This window comes from Xiphias gladius, chromosome 23, assembly GCF_016859285.1.
Source record: "Xiphias gladius isolate SHS-SW01 ecotype Sanya breed wild chromosome 23, ASM1685928v1, whole genome shotgun sequence".
Taxonomy (NCBI): domain Eukaryota; kingdom Metazoa; phylum Chordata; class Actinopteri; order Istiophoriformes; family Xiphiidae; genus Xiphias; species Xiphias gladius.
In genome coordinates, this window is record NC_053422.1 from 22,378,866 (window position 1) to 22,400,305 (window position 21,440).

At 39.3% G+C, this 21,440-nt stretch overlaps 2 protein-coding genes across 4 annotated transcripts; one reads left to right on the forward strand and one right to left on the reverse strand.

Annotated features, from left to right (window-relative positions):
• Nucleotides 1-283: 283 nt before the first annotated feature.
• phf6 (PHD finger protein 6) lies at nucleotides 284-10,555 on the reverse strand. 2 transcript variants are annotated; one of them, XM_040119728.1, is made up of 11 exons: nucleotides 10,393-10,555; nucleotides 7,934-8,095; nucleotides 7,222-7,323; nucleotides 5,934-6,067; nucleotides 5,773-5,819; nucleotides 4,103-4,176; nucleotides 3,763-3,906; nucleotides 3,558-3,662; nucleotides 3,319-3,452; nucleotides 1,257-1,386; nucleotides 284-1,107 (listed from the first exon to the last, which is right to left on the reverse strand). In XM_040119728.1, exons 2-10 carry the CDS (start codon nucleotides 8,063-8,065, stop codon nucleotides 1,257-1,259), a joined length of 1,002 nt encoding a protein of 333 aa, XP_039975662.1. In that variant the 5' UTR covers nucleotides 8,066-8,095; nucleotides 10,393-10,555; the 3' UTR covers nucleotides 284-1,107. The 2 variants fall into 2 exon arrangements, with proteins under 2 accessions (XP_039975662.1, XP_039975661.1); XM_040119727.1 differs by having other exon boundaries at nucleotides 4,016-4,176.
• Nucleotides 10,556-12,239: 1,684 nt separating this feature from the next.
• cab39l1 (calcium binding protein 39, like 1) lies at nucleotides 12,240-19,009 on the forward strand. Of its 2 annotated transcripts, none has more exons than XM_040120366.1 (9): nucleotides 12,240-12,626; nucleotides 13,280-13,427; nucleotides 13,531-13,695; nucleotides 13,896-14,014; nucleotides 14,879-15,047; nucleotides 15,135-15,194; nucleotides 15,277-15,342; nucleotides 15,447-15,590; nucleotides 15,828-19,009. In XM_040120366.1, the coding sequence occupies exons 2-9, from the start codon at nucleotides 13,311-13,313 to the stop codon at nucleotides 16,017-16,019; spliced, it is 1,032 nt and encodes a 343-aa protein (XP_039976300.1). In that variant the 5' UTR covers nucleotides 12,240-12,626; nucleotides 13,280-13,310; the 3' UTR covers nucleotides 16,020-19,009. The 2 variants fall into 2 exon arrangements, with proteins under 2 accessions (XP_039976300.1, XP_039976301.1); XM_040120367.1 differs by lacking the exon at nucleotides 12,240-12,626 and adding an exon at nucleotides 12,797-13,179.
• The last annotated feature ends 2,431 nt before the right edge of the window (nucleotides 19,010-21,440 follow it).

Genomic DNA, 21,440 nt, shown 5'->3' on the forward strand with positions numbered 1-21,440 from the left:
CTACGGATGACTTGTTTAAGTACATAAGATTTTTACATTTACTGCAGAACGAATGTTCCAGGTGGAAGCATGAGAGGCCTTGCTGTGACTGGAGTTTGTACAGCTAAGGTCATCGTGTAAAGCTGCATGGATTTTCTGAACTTGCTGCCAGTGTGACATTCCTCACTCTTCAAACATCATTACAAAACCTTAAACAACCTGCGACCTGCCATGAATACTGCTTTCAAGTTTTGAGCACCCTATGGACACACTTTCAAATGAAAAACTCACTTCACTCAGTAAATGTGTAAAATAAAATATTTTCTATTTCCAATCATTCATGGATACATTTGTAGAGATACAAGTAACAGTACATCAAACAAAGTCAAGCCAACTCTTCTAAAGAGCTCTACTTTGCCCTTTAGCAGCTAAATAAAAAAATGCCACCTTTAACAGTGGGAAAATCCAAGTGCATGCTGGCAAAACTTGTAATTGTGTCCGTCTGGAATCCAGATATTCAAAATTACTCATGATGATAATAATACAGTAGCAAAATATTACATATCAAGAAAGAAAGGCTAACATGTAAAGAGTATTCTTAAGACATGATTACAGAAACAAGGTAATCAAACTGCACAACTTCATAGAGAGACTAGTAACAAACAGACCCCTCTTAAAAGTGAGTCCTTTAGAAGCTAAGGAAGAGGAAGAATGTATCGATTTTCAGCAAGTGTGGGTCATGTAATTGGTGGGGACATGGGCATTGAGTGACAATCATTAGATCAGCTCTTAATCACGGCAATAATACATGTATTTGAAACTGAGCTCATAACTGACTCTTGGGAAAGATTAGCCATGGCTTTTCATTTCCTGCAGCAGTGCCGTGCTCTGCTGAGTACCACCAGTCTGTGAAAAGCTCATCCAGTCAACTCAAAACAGGGTTTCATGAAGAAGACGTCTGGTGCACATTGGGACGTCATGTTCACCTACTGGAAGAAATCGTGTGAAGGACTCATTGGAGTTTGCAGACCACAACTTTGTGAGTAGGCTAAGATTTAGTATAAAAAATATTTCTCCCTCGTCCTTGAGTACTTCTGTTTCCTCCCCATGTCCCTCCATCAGGACAACCTGTTTAAAAAAAAAAAAAAAAATCATCAACCAAATGAAGGGAAATTTGTAAATTTCCACTTTATTTATCATCACATTTCACATGTGGACAATTACAAAGTTCTAACAATAGTTTGTGTGTGCAACTACCATAACCATTATGAACGTACCTAGTTGCCGTTCACTTGCGTTGACGGTGTTCCTCCATGGTCGATTGCTGCCCTCTCTCTACTGCGATTCTCTCGTTCCTCATCCTCCTCATCCCTCTCCTCATTCCCACTGTGGTTCTTACAGTATAGTCTGAAACACATACACAGACAAACACATACATGCATAGGAGAACTTTTAAGTAACAAAATTCAGTGATACAAACCAATGCAAGCCATTGTTTGTTTTTCTGCACAGATATAATGCAAAATAAAGCTTCAAGCGGCATTGATCGGGCCCTCACGCTGTCCTGCACGTCGGGGGTGGTGGCGGGGTACCGGTTGGTGCAGCTGTGTGCTTTTGCAACCACTGGAGACTGCGCGAACGAATAAGATGTTTCCTGCGTGGACATGACGTTTTGCACATTTTTTATTGATTCCTGTGTCCAGAATGTGGCGCTGGATAACATGCACCATCATGCATTATGCTGTTGTATATCAAGTGTAGACCAGATCTGGAAACTTTCATGTAAATAAAATGATAATTGTTACACAAAGCTTACTTCCTGTTGCCTATTAGTGGCACTATTACTGTGACCCAATATTGGTCCGTAGATGTCTTCGTGCCAGGTTATCTTATCAAACGTGAAATTTGGGAGAGATCTGATGATGTGGATTTCAAGTTACAAGTCTCTGTTTTCATATCAAAACATCAAAATTCTCCGCACTGCCAGGGAAACTCTGTTCAATAAAAAACTCAAGAGCTTTGCATTTTAGCATCACAAAGGTCTTTAGATTGCACTGACCAAAAGTGAAGTTGATCTGATCAATTCTCTTGGAGTTTGTTAAAGTACAATGCGCAGTTTTTCAAAATGGCTGACATCCTGTTGAGATTAGGCAATGGCTCCCGGGGGCTTTTTTGTAAGTTTTGGGATGTTACATGTGGCTACCAAATTTCGTACATGTAGGTGAAACGTACCAGGAGAGCTACTTCATTGAAACTTTGTAGGGGGTTCTGCCAAGCCATTTTGCCACACCCATATGCAAGACCCATAAAACATGTAAATTTTCTGCACGTCTGACACAGGTTTCCTGAATTTTCGAGCACGTTTAGCCCCTCAAAAATGCAATTCATTTGTCCTAATAATGAATAATAATAATATAAATAATAATAATAAAAAACATAGTGGTTTTAATAGGGTCCTCACACCAGTGCTCAGGCCCTAATCAGTGATCCCTTTAAAATTCTTATGTGGTTCTGTCAAGTTGTAATGAGTTGGCATTAAAGGTACTCTATGGAGATTTTATAGTTTTTGATGAGTGGTTCCCTTTTTTGTTTGAACAGTGCATGTGCACAAGGAAACGCATACATGCATGGCGATGCAGTACACATTATTGCTGCTGGATATTCCACTGATCAGTTGTTGGTGGTCACGCACAAAGAAACATAGACATAAAGGCAGGAGGAGGACGACTGCAAGCTAGCTAACATGAACGTAAACAATACACAATTCACAATATTTAAAAAAAAAAAAAAAAAAAAGAAAAATGTTGGGAAGGAAATGATGAGGAAGGAAACGCATTCAACATGTTTGTCAGGCCCTTAAGGATACACTCAATGCATTTTATCGAGTAACACTTAATTTAACATTTTACAAGAAAACACCTTAGGGCACCTTTAACCTCACCGTCATGCTTAGTTGTGATTGGAGAACTGAAAGGACAGGGGTGGGGTTTAGGATTGTTGGTTGTGGTGAAGTAAACCTTACATCTATTATTAATAAATAAGTATAATTGATTAAATTAAAAAAAAATATGAATCATTCTAACAAAAGCAGTGTCTGAATGGCATTATTTAGCTTTGTGATCCAGCAACCTTCACAATAACGGCGTTTAGGAATAACTAGGACTTTCTTGATGATTATATGTAACACTTAAAGTGCAAAACGATCATGTGGTAACAATTACTGTATATTTAAAAGAGAAAGTCCACACGTAAACATACACAATACAATAATGTCTAAATCTGGTTGTGAAGTGTACTTTATATTTAACTGAAAATCTGTTTATCTGTAGTTGAACTCACTTGTAGATGCCACGCGCCATGTTTTCGATGTACTTGGCTTTGTCCTGCAGGCCGCAGTGATAGTGGTAGGTCTTCACACATGCTTTGATTTCACAGCCAATGGTAGCACCCAACTGAGTGCAGAGAGTACATTTCTGGGAAAACAACAAAGCCAATCATTTCATTTTTAATAATAAGTACATTGCAAACAATCTTTCAAAAAACAGTTTTTAAAAATTAAGTTAAACAAATATTCCTACCATTCGCTTCCCTCTCTTGATTTCCTGGATGACTGTTTTCACGTCAAAGTTTCCAAACTCAGCCCGTGATGTAGTTGTCAGCTGGACTGTCCCCGATGAAAAAAGCTGGAAGGGATCAGGAATTGGATGTGCTGTATATTCAAATTTACGGAAAGTGTGTTGCACAAAGAGACTCTCTCACATACATTACGACAGTATATCTTACCATGCACTTGTAGTGTGCAGCCACTTTTTTGGAGTTATCGGTGTGAAGCATGCCCCGCGTTTCATTCTCTTCCTCGCCTGCATGACAAAAGCCACAGCGCTGGCCGCCATCTGCTGGGCTGGCCCGAAGAGGTGACCTGTCCCGCTAGAACAAACAGAACAACACTCAAAAGCAGAGGCCACACACAGCACTGCCAACAGACCATTCAAGTGAATTTCACAGACTGCATTTATGGACAAGTGCGTTGCTTTACATGGGAGGAGCTCTCCTCGTCTGCAGCCTGTGAAGAGGTGGAGCGGGTGTCTTCTGATTGGCCACGGGATCCCACCTTGGCTCTCACCTTCTCAAACCGTCCTCTGCCCCTGCTTTGTGGAGGCGATGAGTCTGAATCATTGGCCACACCTCCCTCTTCATCTGGTAACAAACCAAAAATCATGTTTAGCACAACATTTGTTTATACAAAAATGTATCAAGGCAAAGTACCTGCGAGTGGATGTATTTTTCACAACAATTTTAACCCAAAAATCAGAGCAAAAACTTAAATCAGACACAAGCAGATACAGTGGCCTAAGAAAGTATTCAGACCACTTATCTTTTTGCCCACTTTATTTTGTTGTAGATTTAATTGTAAATTGATAAAAATGCAATTTTTGCTAATCAATCTACACTCAACAATTCACGCTGCATGTCAGGACAAAAACCAAGCCAGAGGAACTCTCTGTAGACCTCTGTGATAAAATTCTGGCGAGGCATAGATCAGGGCAAGGGTATAAAACCATGTCTAAAGCTTTGAGTGTTCCCAGGAGCACGGTGGCCTCAATGATAGTGAAATGGGAGAAGTTTGGAACCATCGGGACTCTTCCTAGAGTTTGCTGTCCAGCCAAACTGAGGCATGAAGGGCCTTGGTCAGTGAGGTGACCAAGAATCCAACGGGGTCACTCTAACAGGGCTTGAGAACTCCTCTGCAGAGATGGGAGAACCAGCCAGAAAGATGACCATCTCAGGAGCACTGCATCAATCAGGCCTTTATGGTAGAGTGTGTAGACGGGAGCCATTTGAGTAAAAGCCATGTGACAAAAATTGAACCCTCTGGGCAGAACTCCAAGCACTATGTCTCCAAACACCAGGCTCCGCTCCTCATCTGGCTAATACCATCCCTACAGTGAACCATGGTGGTGGCAGCATCATGCTATGGGGGCTTCTCAGCAGCAGGGACAGGGAGACTGGTCAGAACTGATGGAAGGCTGAATGCCGCCGAATACAGAAAGGTCCTATGAGAAAGGCTTTAGGACAAGTCTCTGATGGTCTTTGAGTGGCCCAGCCAAAGCCCAGACTTGAACCCCACAGAATATCTGTGGAGAGACCTGGAGATGACAGTTCACAGACGTTTCCCATCCAATCTGGCAGAGTTTGAGAGGATCTGCCAGGAAGAGTGGGATGAACTGCCCAAATCTAGGGGTTCAAAGCTTGTAGAGACTTAGCCAAGAAAATCAAAGCTGTAACTGCTGCCAAAGGGGCTTCTACAAAGTACTGAAATAAGGGACTGAATACTACTGTAAATGAGAGATTTCAGTTTTTCAATTTTTAATAAATTTGCAAAAATTTCTAAAAACATGTTTTATTTTGTTATTATTGGTTATTGAGTGTAGATTGATGGGCAAAAATTGTGATTTTATCTATTTAAAATTAAATCTACAACAAAATAGTGTGCAAAGAGGGAAGCGGTCTGAATACTTTCTGAAGCCACTGTAACTGGGATTATTGCTGTAAAAGCATGTTTCGTGGTAGTATAAGTATTTATCATTGAAACACATTTAACAATAAAATATAAACAAGACAATCATCATCTTGAGAATACTATGGTAAAGTGCATTACAAACAATTCAAATTCAAGGGATATAAGTGTTTGTATATGTTTGTGTTGTGACTGAAAAGGAAAAAAAATGTCCACTGGTAAATCAGATCATCCATGCAGCATAGTGGTATAACACATGTTTAAGCATACTCTACCTTGAATGCCATCCTGAGAAGCATCTCGGTGTTTGCGACAGTAAACACTACATTCAGTCGCAAAAAGAAAAAACATATAATAAATAAATTAAAATTAACATGAATGAAAAATATCTTTATTTATTGTAGATTAATGTGCATCCAAAGACAAATTGACTTACAGGTAAATCCCTTGTGAGGGGTTCTCTTTGATCTGGGCTTTGTCCTTCAAGGCGCAGTAATAGTGATACGTCCTCCGGCACGTCTTCACATCACAGCCAATAGTAGCACCCGGTCGGTGACATGAAGAACACATCTGAAGGGGAAAGAAACAGAGCTGCATCTTTCAGAAAAACAGCCGAGCACATGCGGTTCCACAACATTCTATGTTCATTCAGATAACTTACAACCGGTAATGTGATTTGTCAATTAGTAATGTGAAATGTGATTTCCCAATGTGAATCTGAATAATAATTTCTCTCCAGTGATCACGGAGCCCTGCCAGACAACTGTCTGAAAGGCCGTATGCAAATATCATGAAATGATATCCCTGTGGGGACAGTTTGTTTATTGCAGGAGAAAAACAAATTAAATGCAGTCGGGACGATGGCACAGAAGCACACAAGATTATAAAAAAGCAGGAAAACAGCAGAGAAATTCAAATGTTAATAAGTTATGAATAAAATTAAATATTCTAAAATTTACGTCGAGATACATTGCTATGTTTATCATTATGTAGCAATTGTTAGCATCCAAACGTCGCCCTTCGATATTCTGTAGATTTCACATTAAAAGCGTACTGTAAATGTAGGTCGAAGAAGATGAAAGTAAAAAACAAATACAAGTATATGAATTAAAGTCAACATATTGCTCAGAGATATGTAAAAACGAACACTTTACTAGAAAATATATCAATAATCTTTTACATGCTGCTTATTAGATTAAATTGCATTTCAGCATCCGACTCCGACTTCTTACTCAACAGTTTGTCAGACTGAGGAATGAACCACAACCTGTTTATTCTAACTTGTGTAGTTCTAGATCTTTTATGAGATGGAAAAGCGGATATTTCCCACTTAAACACGAGAGGGATCTGACGTAGTGCCACCCATTAGTATCAATCTCTCTCCTCTGTAGGAAACTTACTTAGCCATTCTGTAAACATACACACAGTGAATACTAAGAAAGGAGTATGAGCACACACCCCTCAGGTATACACACATTATGCTCAGGAAAACAGCAGGTTGTAAAAACATGCCTGTATCCTCATCATTAGCTATTATTAGTGAAATAAACTAGTACATGTACATGCACAAATTGATACATAAATATGCTCAATTTAATTTAAATGAGTCTTTTACAATTTATAGTCTTCACATGAAAAAACAGGTCTACTCTGTGGCCTTACACAGTAAAACTCCTTCTCCTCGACTCATTAATGTTACACTGAGACGAGCAGTGGGTACTTACCAATTTATTTCCCCTCTTGATCTCCTTTTTCACATCCTCAATGGAAAATCCTCCAATGTTTTCACTGTCTGAGTGTGAGGTGACCAGGGCAGAGGAGAATAGCTACATAGGAAAAATATGAAAACAATTATTAAATGGTTTTTGCAGTATTTTCTAATTCACCATTGTCAAATAAACTCTGATAATAATGCTGCAACATTCCACATTTCCTTATGAGTTGCAGTGAACTATATACGCATGTCCATTTCCCTTTACCAGTTGTGAGGCATAATTTTCCACCATACTGAGGGTCAACATTCATTTTATATGTTTTACTAGCATCAAATAGGGTCATCCGAGCTGACTTCACACTTATAAGAAAAATCTTACACTTGCCACTTTTATTTTGCCAGTCTTTTGGAATGGTATGTTAGAGGCTGTAGAGCACCTTTTTTTTTTTTTACCTGGAAGTCACGACCACTTTCAAGATTATTTATGGAAGATGAACCATATATTTCTGCATAACAAACTTATTTGATCTGTTTTTTCATAGTTTTTCTCATTTGCTTTATGAATTGAAGGCTTTTTGTAGGTGTCCTCTTATACAGAAATGCCAAGGGTTTTTGGCATAGCTTTTCACTATTCTGCATATGTAACAGGCTGCAAGTATGCATGACTTTGGCTTGAGGGATCCCAGGCTAAGGAGGTTGAGAACTATGCGCTGTTCTCTCACCATGCATTTATGGTGGGCTGCCACCTTCTGGCTGTCAGACACCAGCAACTGGCCGCACTCCTTGTCCCGGTTGGTTCTGCAGAAGGCACATTTAGGCAGCCGCGCTGCAGCTCCTTTCCTCTGTCCTGACATGGCCAAAGGCTTTGTTGTTTGCCCAAAAGTCTAATGAAGAAACGAAATACCACAGAAATGATTAAGTGAGCATGACGAGATAACTTTGAATTACACTGGCTGCTAAACACTTTTAAGTAGATGTTTTCAAAGCAGTATAAAAACAATTTCCCACTCAATCATCCACTAACAATGCCTTTATAAGTCATCTACTATGTCATCAAAACAGGTTTAACACACATTGATGCATTCGTCATACAGCTAGCTCATAATCACATCTCATATCTGTTTCAAACAGAATGCAGTAAGACTTTTTAATGCATACAGTATGTGCATGATGATCAGGGTCACTGGAAATGTCGCTAAAAAGTGAATGATGAAAGTGATGGCCCAACATATTAGCAGTAAGGTAATAAACAGAGTTTAATGTGGTCATATCTAGGGATAAAAATGTGTAAATCTGCATAACTGTCCTTAGTGTGAGTTGCTAATCATCCCTTACATGTTCAGTTACTGAAGGGTTTTTTTCTTTCACCAACTATGAAGTGAGTGTTGTGAAATAATGAATATAACCCCTTGGAAAGGAGCCATTAGAAAATATTTCCCAGAAATAGAAACAAAACTTTGACTCAACTACTACTTCATGTAACTCCAAAGTAGAGCAGCGAAAGTCACAAAAGAGGAGCCCTGTGTCCTAAAAACATTCCTAAAGTGTTTCTGAGCAAAGTGTCTGATGGATCACGCATGGGGCCCACACATTTGTTGCAGGTCTGCAGCTTGACATGGACTTTATCAACTTCTGATCCGGGTTAACTGAATCATAACTGCATTATGGGGAGTTTCTGATGGCCTACAGTACGAATACCAAAATCCACAGAACAAGTGTATTTAACAGTATCTGAAATTGCTGACCAATGCCAGATTTTTGTGAGATCTTGACTTTGTTTGAGGGAGGGAGTCAAAAACGTTGGTGTGTCATGATGGAAAGCAGGACAGTTAAAGACAATATCAGCATAAAACAGGCCTGCAATTAGAAATGTTCACCAGTCATCCTAGGACTAAATCAGATTAAACAGGAACAGAAAGGGAAATCGACAGGAGCAGGAATCCCCTGCTGGAGGACCAGCAATCCATGTTACCTTACACAGGCGCTAATTTTAATACAGACAAACCCCCATACACACTCTTCTCCCATATTCTACCACACTTGTCAGCCCCAACTTGCACCCCCCACTTCTCTAAAAAAAATAAAAAATGTTATTCAGAGGAAAATTTGTAATGTTAGACTGTATTGCCTGTTGCGATGAGCAGTGAAGACATACACATTACCAGCAACTGGGGTGATTTCAATATTAATATCGTTATATCATTTTCAGCTACGTTTTAATTAAAAGATTAGATGTGTATTAATCAACATTTTCTCTTGAAAAATCAAGCAAGATAGGTTGCGAACCCATCATTGTACTCTTTCGACGAGAGGAGTAGATCAAACCTCCAAATGTGTGCTGTCATTTGCAGAGATAGAGTCTGATGTTGTCCACAACGTGCTGCAAGCGCCGCAGGTATATTAAATATGAGGATTAAAAAGATCTACTCAATCCTTCATAGTCCACAAACGAAAGTGGGTGTTTAAAAAAAAAAAGAAAAAAGAAAAAAAAGGAAAAAAAAAAAAAAAAAAAAAATCACAATAGCAGTGTGCTGCGACGCCTTGATAGAGCCAATACAGCCATGATAGCAGGGCCAGGCTCTCACTGCGGCGGCTACAGCAGCGGAGCCAGCGTGCGAACACACAGTACTCTCCATGTAAATAACACCAAAAATCCTTCATTTCAACCTCTTCTCCTCACCGAAATGCTCTCGTTTCACATTCCTGCACGCCATGGCGATGTTCTGGTCGATTTGTGACAGGAGCGAGCGAAATGTTAAAAAAAAACGCCTCAAAAATATATGCCACAAAGTTTTGAATTAAAGGGGGTGTGTGTCTCTTTCTCCACCAAACTAGCTGTAAGTGAAAACAATTTTCACTATGAACATCTCAACGCCCCGAAATCTCTCCCAAGGGCCTTTCATGCAGGAAAATAAAGGTCGAGGGTAGGAAAATATGACACATCGACATTATGTTCCTGCTGGAACCCGAAACACTGCGAATATTTCCCTTTAAATGTGGGAAATTATCATGACAGGCGCGGGTCTTTGCAAACCGTTTCGAAGTAAAGAGCGCCATACGTGATGTATCCCTGTGAAAAGAGAGCAGCCCAGCTTGTACGCCAGCAATACGGCCTGAAACGACAATAGGCCATAAAATAAATCGGCTAACATCCAGCCGCGGACACAGCCTCGCATCTTACCTGGTAATATAATCGTATCACGCTGAGACAGTAGAAAAGATGGAAAAACCGTTCCGGACAGAGACTGTGTTTCTTTCCGTCCTTCCGAAGTGATCGTGTGCTTTTCACACTAGCATCAAGCTAGCTACGATGTCCAAGACAGGGGGGACTTCCGGGTGCGGCTTTCAAAATAAAAGTCCTGTTATCAGCCGTATGTCGGAACATTTCAAACGTGAAAAGATACAGAAGGTCACAGTGAAAGAAACGGAAGTGTTTTTCAAAAATACTCATGAAAATGACTTCGGTTTGAAGTATCGATACATCAGAGGCAGATATGACTACGGGGCGGGCCATGTTTCATGCAGATTTAAAAGAGGTTGGACAAACACTTGTTTTATGTCAAATGAAATTAAAATAAAAGTTGTAGCCGAGTTTTATGTGTTAATTTTTCGATGTCATAAAATCCTTTTAAAAAATTAATAAAATGCCCATGCAAAGAAAAATATTGGACAAAGGCTGGTTTACCAATGGGTTTTCGATAATTTAGTTAACTACACATTTGCTACAAATGTCAAGAATTTGCACCACTGAATGACAATTTGAACTAACGCAAGTCATAATTTATACATATATTGAGGCTGTGTCTTGGGGGGGGGCATATATTTTTTCCTTACAAAAATAATTTAAACATTCCTTTTTTTTTCAAGAACAGTTGTCGTCATTGAAGCTTCCACGTACAGTTTACTGTGTAATGTGTACTTAATAACAACTTAGAGGAGACCTGGTACATGTGTAATGCACACAGGGTGTAGGGGCCAGTAGGGGCCACAGTTTGACCCAGGGTCCATTAACAGGTTAATCTGGCCATGGATTTGACAGGTGACAGCATAAAATTGGACAGAGCTGTACAGAGCTGGAAAAATAAACATTGTTTAAAAGACATCAATAAAAGCTGTTTAAACTCTACTAGAAAGATCTGAATTGAACCAAGAAGGATCCTTAAAATCAATGGAAAGCAGCTTATTTGACAAAATGTTGTGGTCAATGGTATCAAAGCCTTGGACAAGTCTGAGAGAGCAGAACAATGTTTCTTTTAATCAAATGAATCAACAGTGTCAACTACAAAGGCAGTAGCAGCAGTTACAGCTCCAAAAAAACATTTATTTCATTTATTAGCAGGCAATCCAACATCTGGACTGGTCTACTGGTTTACTGTCTGTTTGGAGAAGGCTGAGAGGACATTTCAACCTGCAATGACTGTCATCACCTGTTGGTGAGAGCATGATGGCACAATGATACGTGCATCATATGGGAATCATAAAGACATATATATATATATATATATATACCCATCATAGTGTGATACCACTATGATGGGTGGTTTCTTGACCAAATGAGTAAAACTTTTAAAAGGGCAGAGGAAGCCCTGCTAAGACAACCTGAAATGTTCTTAAGATGAAAACTGGTGACATGACGGGAATGTAGTCAGTTCAAATCACAAGATGAGATCAGAAAACCTAAAACAGGAAAGAAAGATCCTTCAGATTGTAGTACAATGAGAGTAAATATTTATAACGACGATATAATTCATAGTATTAATAAAACTAATGCTTATAGATACAATACGTGTACATATGATAAAAAGGACTGTTTTCAAGCCTAAACATTTCTCAACTAAATTTCTTTGCCTTATCTTTTCGCGAGAATTTAGGTGCACTTGCTTATTGTAACGGTGCGGTCCGGTAGAAGGGGGATTTACGTGTAGTCTTTCATCTGCCCACCCACACGAATAATACGGGTCTTGAAACATGCGCACCTAAAGCGGGGAGGGAGTTACCACAAGCGATTGGCTGAAATTTGTGGCAGTCATTTTGTAGAGCAAAACATACCCGCCCTGTGTCCCCTGGATGAGGGGAGAATGTGAGTTTCAGCAGAAGAGAACAGGGAAATGAAGTTGTCAGACAGGCCAGCCCAGCGACTGTCTCTTTATAACTAGGCAGCTAGCAAGTTAGGTGACAGTCGGTTGAGAGTAGAGATATTTTCATCAAATATCTCAGCTATGAAGGTCGGCCGTTTGAGTAACTTGTAGCCACAATTAGTACACGCTAGATAGCTACAGCTTCAGATCTCAGATAACGTTACAGACATTTCAAAGTAACGTGACAGTGGAAAAAGAAAGTGGAGACAACTTGCTAGCCTGCTAGCTACCCTTTAGCCACCGAGCCTCCTTCAGCTTCAAAACCAGATTTCATTCGGTGAGTCTTGACAGCCTGAACTGAACATTTCAGCAGTGTCTTGTGTGTGTGTGTGTGTGTGTGTGTGTGTGTGTGTGTGTGTGTGTGTGTGTGTGTGTGTGTGTGTGTGTGTGTGTGTGTTTGCGTGTGTGTGTGTGTGTGTGTGTGTGTTTTCCACGGTGCTCGCTGTGTACATGCTGTCGTTGGTTTGCTTGTTTCTCTCTACAGCTAACTAGGTCACAAGCTAGCTGAAGTTTGCTGATGAACATCGCTGCAGCGTTGACATTTTTAACGTCTTATTGTCCCTGACATCCTTGCTTCGGTTAGAAAGTCAGCGTTCAATTTGGTCGGGTTAATGTTAACTTGACAAAACTAATGGACCGGTGCAAACATACAGTAGAAGTGTTACTTTAGCACCAATGTACCCGCATTATCTTTGATAACTAACTAATGTAACGTTAGCAACGTTAGCTAACTGTGTGCGTTGTTATGGTCTTTAAAACTGTAACTCAGTAGTTTAAGTTTGAGTGTCGAGTTGATGTTAGTGTAACAAACCTAGCCTTGCTTTCTTCAGGTGAGAGCTTTTTCAGCCATTTCCTAATGCAAAGAGGTACAGGAAGTTGAAGTGCTTTAATTTCACATGATAGTTTGTTGAAACAGTTTTATTTCTTCAGAGATTTGGGCTTGGATTACCGTTCTTCAGTCATGCCTTTTCCTTTTGGGAAGTCTCAGAAGAGTCCAGCTGAAATAGTGAGGAGTTTAAAGGAGAATGTGGCATACATGGAAAAGCTGGATGCTGGAGACACCAAAAAGTGTGAAAAGGTCAGCAAGTGTTTTTCCTCTGACTGTCTGATATTTCAAATTTGGCTGTTATTCTTAACACCAACTCATGGTCGTCGTCATCAACTGTTTTTCCACAATTAAGGTTGCAGAAGAGGTGTCAAAAAATCTGGCCTCACTGAAGGAGGTACTTTGTGGAACAGGTGACAAGGAGCCTCAGACTGAAGCAGTGGCTCAGCTTGCACAAGAGCTGTACAACACCAACCTGCTCATTGCGCTCATTGCAAACCTGCAGAGGATTGATTTTGAGGTGGGTAAAATGTACTTCTTTCTTCAATTACTTTATGTGTATAAAAAGTATTGATTACTTTGCGCAGACACCAAATGGTCAGTGGGAGTGTGTACGCCTGATTTGAACATATTTGCCCAAAGCAAAAATCTCTTTGCATATCATCATTAGCCAGTCAGCCATTCATCTGTCTGAGTGTTTGCTTTTTTTTTTTTTGACAGGGGAAGAAGGATGTGGTGCATTTGTTCAGCAATATTGTGAGACGTCAGATTGGAACTCGCACACCCACGGTAGAGTATATCTCTACACACCCAGAGATCCTCTTCATGCTTCTGAAAGGGTAAGTTCATCTTTTCAGGCTATAGGAACTCAGTATATGTTACTAGGATATTAATATGAGTGCTTTGTTTGAATCAAAGGCAACTCTACCCTTAGAAGCCCCTAAACTGGTAAATATAATAAGTAAATCCTCCAAATAATTTTGTTGTTAAGTTACCATTTAAAAGTTTTGTAATAAAATCACTTTCCCTCAACATGCCTCATGATTTTCTGCATTACACAGTATGTGTTTCAACAACTCCCAGAGGAACGAGCATGAACTTGTTGCATTCACATGTGGGTTACACATGTAGATGAAGAGACTGATAGTTGAGTTGGTTTCACCGCTCTAAAAAACTGAGTCATCCTGCTCAAAGAGCAATTTTGTCTAACAGCTGCACTGCATTATGATCCATTTAGGCTGCTGTATGTGGATCAAATGCTCTCATTGCAAATTGCCACTTCTGTGATGGATTTCTCCTGCAATGTTTTTGAACTTGATTCCAAAATTTTACATCTATAAAGAGGAACATTCTGTTGGATTGTCAAAGACAGACATCAAAAGCTGACATTTAATGTTGATGTGTTAGATGATTTCTCTACCAATAAACTCCCATGTAGCTGCATGGCGAATTTTCATTTAACCAGCTATCCTCAGGCATGGCAGAAATACCTCACCATGGAAAATAAGACCTAGAAATTACCAGAGCAAAAAATGAATGTAATGCCACATTAACAGTGTTAAAAGTCTTTAGCATGGATTTTCCCCTAAAATTATACTGATTTTCACCAGTTTTCACTTGTGTTACATCTACAGTATATGTTTTATAATTGGTCTGATGAGGCCTATGACTTAACCTGACCTGACACGTATTAACCCATACAGATATGAGAGTGCAGAAGTGGCTCTGAACTGTGGAATGATGCTGAGGGAGTGCCTGCGTCACGAGCCATTGGCACGGACGGTGCTCTTCTCTGAAGAGTTGTACTGCTTCTTCCGTTACGTGGAGCTCTCGACCTTCGACATTGCCTCAGACGCTTTTGCCTCATTCAAGGTACACTGACATATTATCTTTTTAATGGCAGCATCTTTATACTAACAGTTCTTGCCTAATACCTCGGTCTCCTCTGTTTCTTCTCAGGATCTCCTTACAAGACACAAGATTATGTGTGCAGATTTCCTAGAGAACAATTATGACAGGGTGAGCTTTCTCCTGTTAATTTTGATCTTTAGTTGAAAGAATGCTCTTACTGTTCCTAACATACTTTTAAATTTTCTGTCAGGTCTTTACAGAATACGAGAAGCTCTTGCATTCTGACAACTATGTCACCAAACGACAGTCTCTGAAGGTAATAGCTCCATTGCTCTGCCAAATCAAAATCACTGATGAATCTGTAGCACAAATCAAAGTTTAAGTCTAACTGACATTATTTAATCGTGTACTGTTTTTCAGCTCCTTGGGGAACTTCTCTTGGATAGACACAACTTCACTGTCATGACAAAGTACATCAGTAGGGCAGAGAACTTGAAGCTGATGATGAACTTGCTAAGAGACAACAGCCGAAACATCCAGTTTGAAGCTTTCCATGTCTTCAAGGTGTGCACATAAAACATGCATCATCAGTATGACAATTCACTGTTTTAAAATCCAAGTTGTATATTCAAGTTGTCAAATGCCACGTACAGTTTTTGGAAGAAAACTGCTAAATGCTGCTGACTTAAATTAGTAAAATACTGAGAGTTTTTAAGAGAGGGATGGACTGATACAGCCATTTGACCTCAGGATGAAACTTTTCAGATTGTCAGTTACCATCATCTCTCTCTCCTTTCCAAGGTATTTGTTGCAAACCCCAACAAGACTCAGCCTGTGCTGGATATACTGCTGAAGAACCAGACGAAACTCGTGGACTTCCTGAGTCACTTCCAGACAGACAGATCTGAGGACGAGCAGTTCTGTGATGAGAAGAACTATCTGGTTAAGCAGATCCGGGACCTTAAGAGGCCCACGGCACCGGAGGAAGCTTAAAAACCTGCTCCATCAGGTGGTAGATTTTAGAGTCAGTGGCTGGAGCTGCAGAGGTCTAAGTGAGAGTTTAAAAGATATGCTTCAATAAGATTTAATATTAACTACAAAATATAGGAAAACAGTAACGATTATTTCCTTCGCTTTCTGTTTTTGGCGTGAAAATGGAGGTGATTTCCATCCAGCAACTTGAGTGGGCCAAGAACTGTTATTTAAACCATAGTGTTTCCTCTTTAGTGCTAATGGAATGCATTTAGTCCGTTCTTGTAATGTTGGACCTTAAACTGTTACCCTTCTACATAGATTGTCGCTGGCAGAGACCTTAGAAGAAAAACCTCACCCCATTCACAGCCAACGTGAGCTTTGAGGTGTTCCTTCTTTTTTTTTTCAGAACCTTGTCTATATTTTAGAGATTGAAAAGCTGAGAAGTAAATATATTATTTTTTCTAATGTATCTTCATGGTAAACAGTTTAAAACATACAGTAACTCTTCTCTCTGAATATTTCTTAGCCTAACTAATTGCATAGGTTTGGTTTATTGCCTTATTGTAAGCTTTGTTTGTAAAGTGACTTAAATGATCTTCAGAGATATAGCTTTGGCAGAGTCACATGTGGATCATTTTGGCCAGGTCAGCACACAGTCATTTTAAATGATTCTTGTGTAGTTATAAGGCCTTTGGTCGCATGTGTGAGGTTACAAAGGTCTGAAATGATCCTGCAGTGCTGTACTTGCCAATGCATTAGCTGACACGGGAAGCGAAAATGAAAACCATAGAGAGGAATCAATTTATTGTGGTGTGATTTTTAGGCTGTGTTCACCGAGGCTTACAGGACTGAAATAGAAACAAAGCATCAGATAATGCTGCAGGGTAGCAGCCATCCATTCACCGCTAACATGGACAGCCAGGATATACAAATTGATCTCACTTGGAGCAATGCCATTTCATCCTCACATAATGAGCACAGATAGCAATAATTCATTTGAAACAATGATTTAACAAATAATTAATTCAGCTGGTGTTCAACTACTTGATGTATGCCATCTTAGCCATTTTTCCATTACAGTGTAAGCACTGCATAACACAAGAAATAATATTGCAGTTTACATGTAGGCGTTGCATAAGGATGCATCATACGTATGTTACACTGTAAATCTGTTACATTCATATCAGATGGTGATATGTTATTTAAAATTAGCTGATGTGTCAAAGAGACTTTACACTAACTTTCACTGGGAGTGCTTTTTCCTGAATAATTCTACTGATTTTCTTTGACACTGCTACACTGGACTTGAGAATTGGGCAGACTGTAGGAAATGGACAGTTTTATTTGACTGGAATATTTTACTAAAAATAATGAATTCACCTTAATCTGATATCTCCCATCCATACAGTTAGTTACTTTAACACCAAGACAGTACATAAAGAAGAAGCTGGCGGATGCTGAAACACATACACACGATTTTAAATGGCATGTCCTTTTCTGACATTATAATAATACATTTTAATAGAATCCATTGTAACATAACTGTGATGCATCAGAAAGCACTGTCACAATAACAACATGCACTGTTAAAATAAGAATGAGTTTGTTTTTAGATGATGAGCACTGAATTCATTGACTTCCTCACATGCATCGCTGATTAGTTATACTTCTTAAAAAGACTTCTCTTGATATAATTGCCTTACTACTGCCATTGTCACTGAAATGGCATATTAGGGATTTAGGGTTTAGATGTGTTGTCTGTGCGCACAGTCTTTTAGTATATACCTCATGGGATTTGAATTAGCAAATGCTGCGTTCGCTTTTCTTTTCTTACTAGACGAGATATTTTATTTGACATTTTAAAATACACAACAGTGGTTTGTATGCACTGCTTAACTTGAGCTATATATATATATATATATAAAATAATTTTTTCAAACTTGAACGGGGACTGCAACCTGGTTTTCACCATGGAAAACTAGATTTTTAAACTTAAATATTTCATTGGGTGGTGCCACACAAACGTTAATTCATAATGAATTGCAGTGTGGTACCTTGTAATGAATGTTGCCTTATTTAAAGACATTTAATGGATCGTGATGATCATGTAAAATTTCACAACTCTCAATTTGTTTTTAAACCAAAGTCAATATAAAAAGGGTAAAAATGTACATTTCAAGTCCCAAACGCATGACCAGTTCATTTCTCAGATCCGCATCTAATGCAGTATAGGTTTATCACTAACTGTGTTACACTCCAAACGCGATCCTGTGAGTGTAATGACGCTTTTCATAGAAATCAGTAGAACTACACTCAGAAGAGTTTTTCTGCTCTGGTTAACCGGATTCTTAAAATAATCACTAATCACTTTATGGTACACTGTACCAGACAGTCACAAAGTCAGTATCAGGCCTTTCAACATCCTTAAAATAATTTGAGAAATCTGCTGTCAATGTGGCACAGTATGCATAAATACACAGACTGAAGTCCTGCACACAGTCTGCGGTCATGTCACCAGTTTATGAAAGAAAGTTTGTCTGAAAGTGTGTTTGTGTTTCTTAAAATATCCTGATGGTGATCAACTCTTCATCTCCTTGCTGATAAACTGAAGTTACAGAACAAGCTATTCTCTATAATAATATCCAAGATTTTTGGACTGTTGTTAAACTAAACAATGTCTATTTTTAACAATACCCCAAAATATTTTCAGATGGTGTGTAGTTGTGCATTCAGACTTTCTTGAAATTTAAATTCAGTCATGAACATGGTGAAGCATGTCCTTCACTATGTGAAGGACATGCTGTACACAGACATCCCACCAGAGGGAGACGTTGACAACAATTGACACCTTGTATTAGTTGTACAAAAAAGCATTTCATGTTTTCTGTTACCCTACCTCTAATTATGAGTACATAAATCACTGGCAATATTATATAGACATCAACACAATTCCCTTAAAATCAATATTATATATTTCATGATTTAGAGTTCTCTGTTTAAATATTTGTTGTGCTTTACTCTTTTTTTTTTTTCTTTTTTTTTTTTTTTTTTTAAATTCTGTTGCCTTATTTTTTTCCTGTCTTTTTCCACACTCTGGATATTTTCTTTATTTAGGATGGGAGCGAATTATGTGTACATAACTTTATAATTGATAAAATTGTGAAAGCATTCATGAAAATAAAACTTCGTGGCAAATTATTTTTGTGTTGCTTCGGCAGTTACGCGCACACAACTACAAGTGGAAGAACTTGTCCGTGACTTTTTATGAGCAGTATCTTAAAAGCCCTGCCCAGTCAGGTCCAGCCACAAAGGTGTTTTCACTAACTCTACCTGAATAGACCTCTTCTCATTACTGTGTGGGTGTGTAGAGTGCAGGATCGACATCCGTTAGGCCGAGACAGCTGAGGCTTAATCATTCCCACTGGTACATGTAGTTTGAGGACCTCAAGTAATTATCAGCATTGCTCCACCCAACGCCAATCTAATCAGAGGTCTAATCAGCCAGAAAAAGTGAAAGCACCTCTGTAGGTATGTGGGCCTTTTTAAGAATGAAAGGGATACCATTCACTAGCCTTTGTATAGATAAACTTTCAGTTCTAAAGTTTTTAATTTTATAAATATAGCCTTTATTTCTTAAATAATCTGTATGATTAATAATTTATTACAGAAATTATAAATCACCACTTTGGTTTGGTGTTTGGGCAAATCATTTCTCTTTTAAGACACCCTGAACTAAGAAATTCAGATTATACACTCCGATAAATCCCACGTAGAACCTTAGTTTCTGAGAAAATGATTTCCTTTCGCTCAGTTATTCAGAGAAGCACCAACTGTACCTGCTCCAGCTCCATCACATTTGAGAAGTGAGGTAGAAAGAGGCTCCAAAGATCTGTGTTCAGCTTCACCAAATCATTTCTAATACTGACTGAGGGCTCCTGCATATTGTCCTTCAGCTGTGGAAGCTATTCAAGCTCTTCTAGCTCAATTATGGCCTAGCGCCGAGAAGATCAGTTGATGAATGGTATAACAATTATCGTTTTATGGTTGAAATAATTTATCAAGCAAAAATGATAAACATTCAATGAAAATTCTGAGGATTTTCTGTTTTTCTCTGTTTGATATGATTGTAATTTGAATACAGTTGAGCACAAAAGGTCATTCTTGACCTACATGAAAGCGTTAGGGTTGTAGTAAAATGTTACGAGGTCCACCTCATTAATATTTTTGTGTTTTAGACTGTTAGACACAATAAGGAATTTGAAGACATCACCTCGAGTTCTGGGAAATTCTGATGGCCATTTCTCATTATTTCTCTGACATTTGATGGATCTTAAATGAAAGATAAATAGATGATAAAAAAGAATCATTAGTTGCAGACTTACTATGACCTGTAGTTTCTCTGCTAAATGCTGAAAATCCAATAAACAGTTCAGATAGCTCCACAGGCAGTTATATAGCAACAATGTAATTGGTCAATATTGCCTACTTTTTTCTGATTATAAACCGAGTTGTGTGATCTATAGTGTTAACAATGACTTAAAAGATACGGGCTTAACTGTAGCTTCATCTCCAGATCTTATTCTGAGCTCAGTCCGTCACTGTTTTACTATCTTGTGTAACTTATTTATCCAGTGGTGCAAATGAATATTGCTAAAAATCACCTCTCCTCCCAGTTGTAGCTCTGACCGTGTAGAAGTAATGTCAGCCCAGTTCAAAACACTGGGACACATTCCATCCTACCAGGAGGTATCCAACATGAGACCAGCTCAATAGGCTGGTAGGGGGGCTATTGTCTCTGTGGAAGTCAATTAGAATTTGTGCAATCTTACTTCAACTTATATATTTTTTCCCTTTTTTTTGTCTTTATATAAATGTATATAAAGTCAAAATGGACAGCTGCAACTGTCTTCCCCTTAAACTCCACAAATCAGAGGCAGAGAAAAAGCATTATGGGAAAGTAGGTTAAAGTTCAGCCGCGGAAGAAGGCAAGTAAGGCAAGGCTGCAGCCCGTTCCCGCAGCGGAGGGAGGGCCTCCATGCATCCGACAGCCTCTGCATCTCTCACCGTTGCTGGCGAGGACCTCCGTAAAGTTCACCGTGGCAAAAACAGTGTTGTTGAGCATTATTCTGTCTATGAGGCGGGACGGCGGAGGGACGCTCTCCTGCAGGCAGAGCAGAGGAGCATGTGGGGGCAGGGTTTACAGGGGTTACAGGTCACAAGCCGCCTGGGTTTCTTTGACCAGCGTGGCGCTGAATGGAGGAGCGAGATGGGTTAATAGAAGTATTCCCGGCTCGGTGTGTCCCCGTCGCGAGGTTGCAGGAAAAGTTTTCAGGGGCCTGAGTTTGATGCCAGAGTACGAGGGACACCATGTTTGTGACGGGGGTTTAAGGACGACATCCGCACGGACTGCGTCGCCCGCGCGCCTCTCCCCACCCCCAC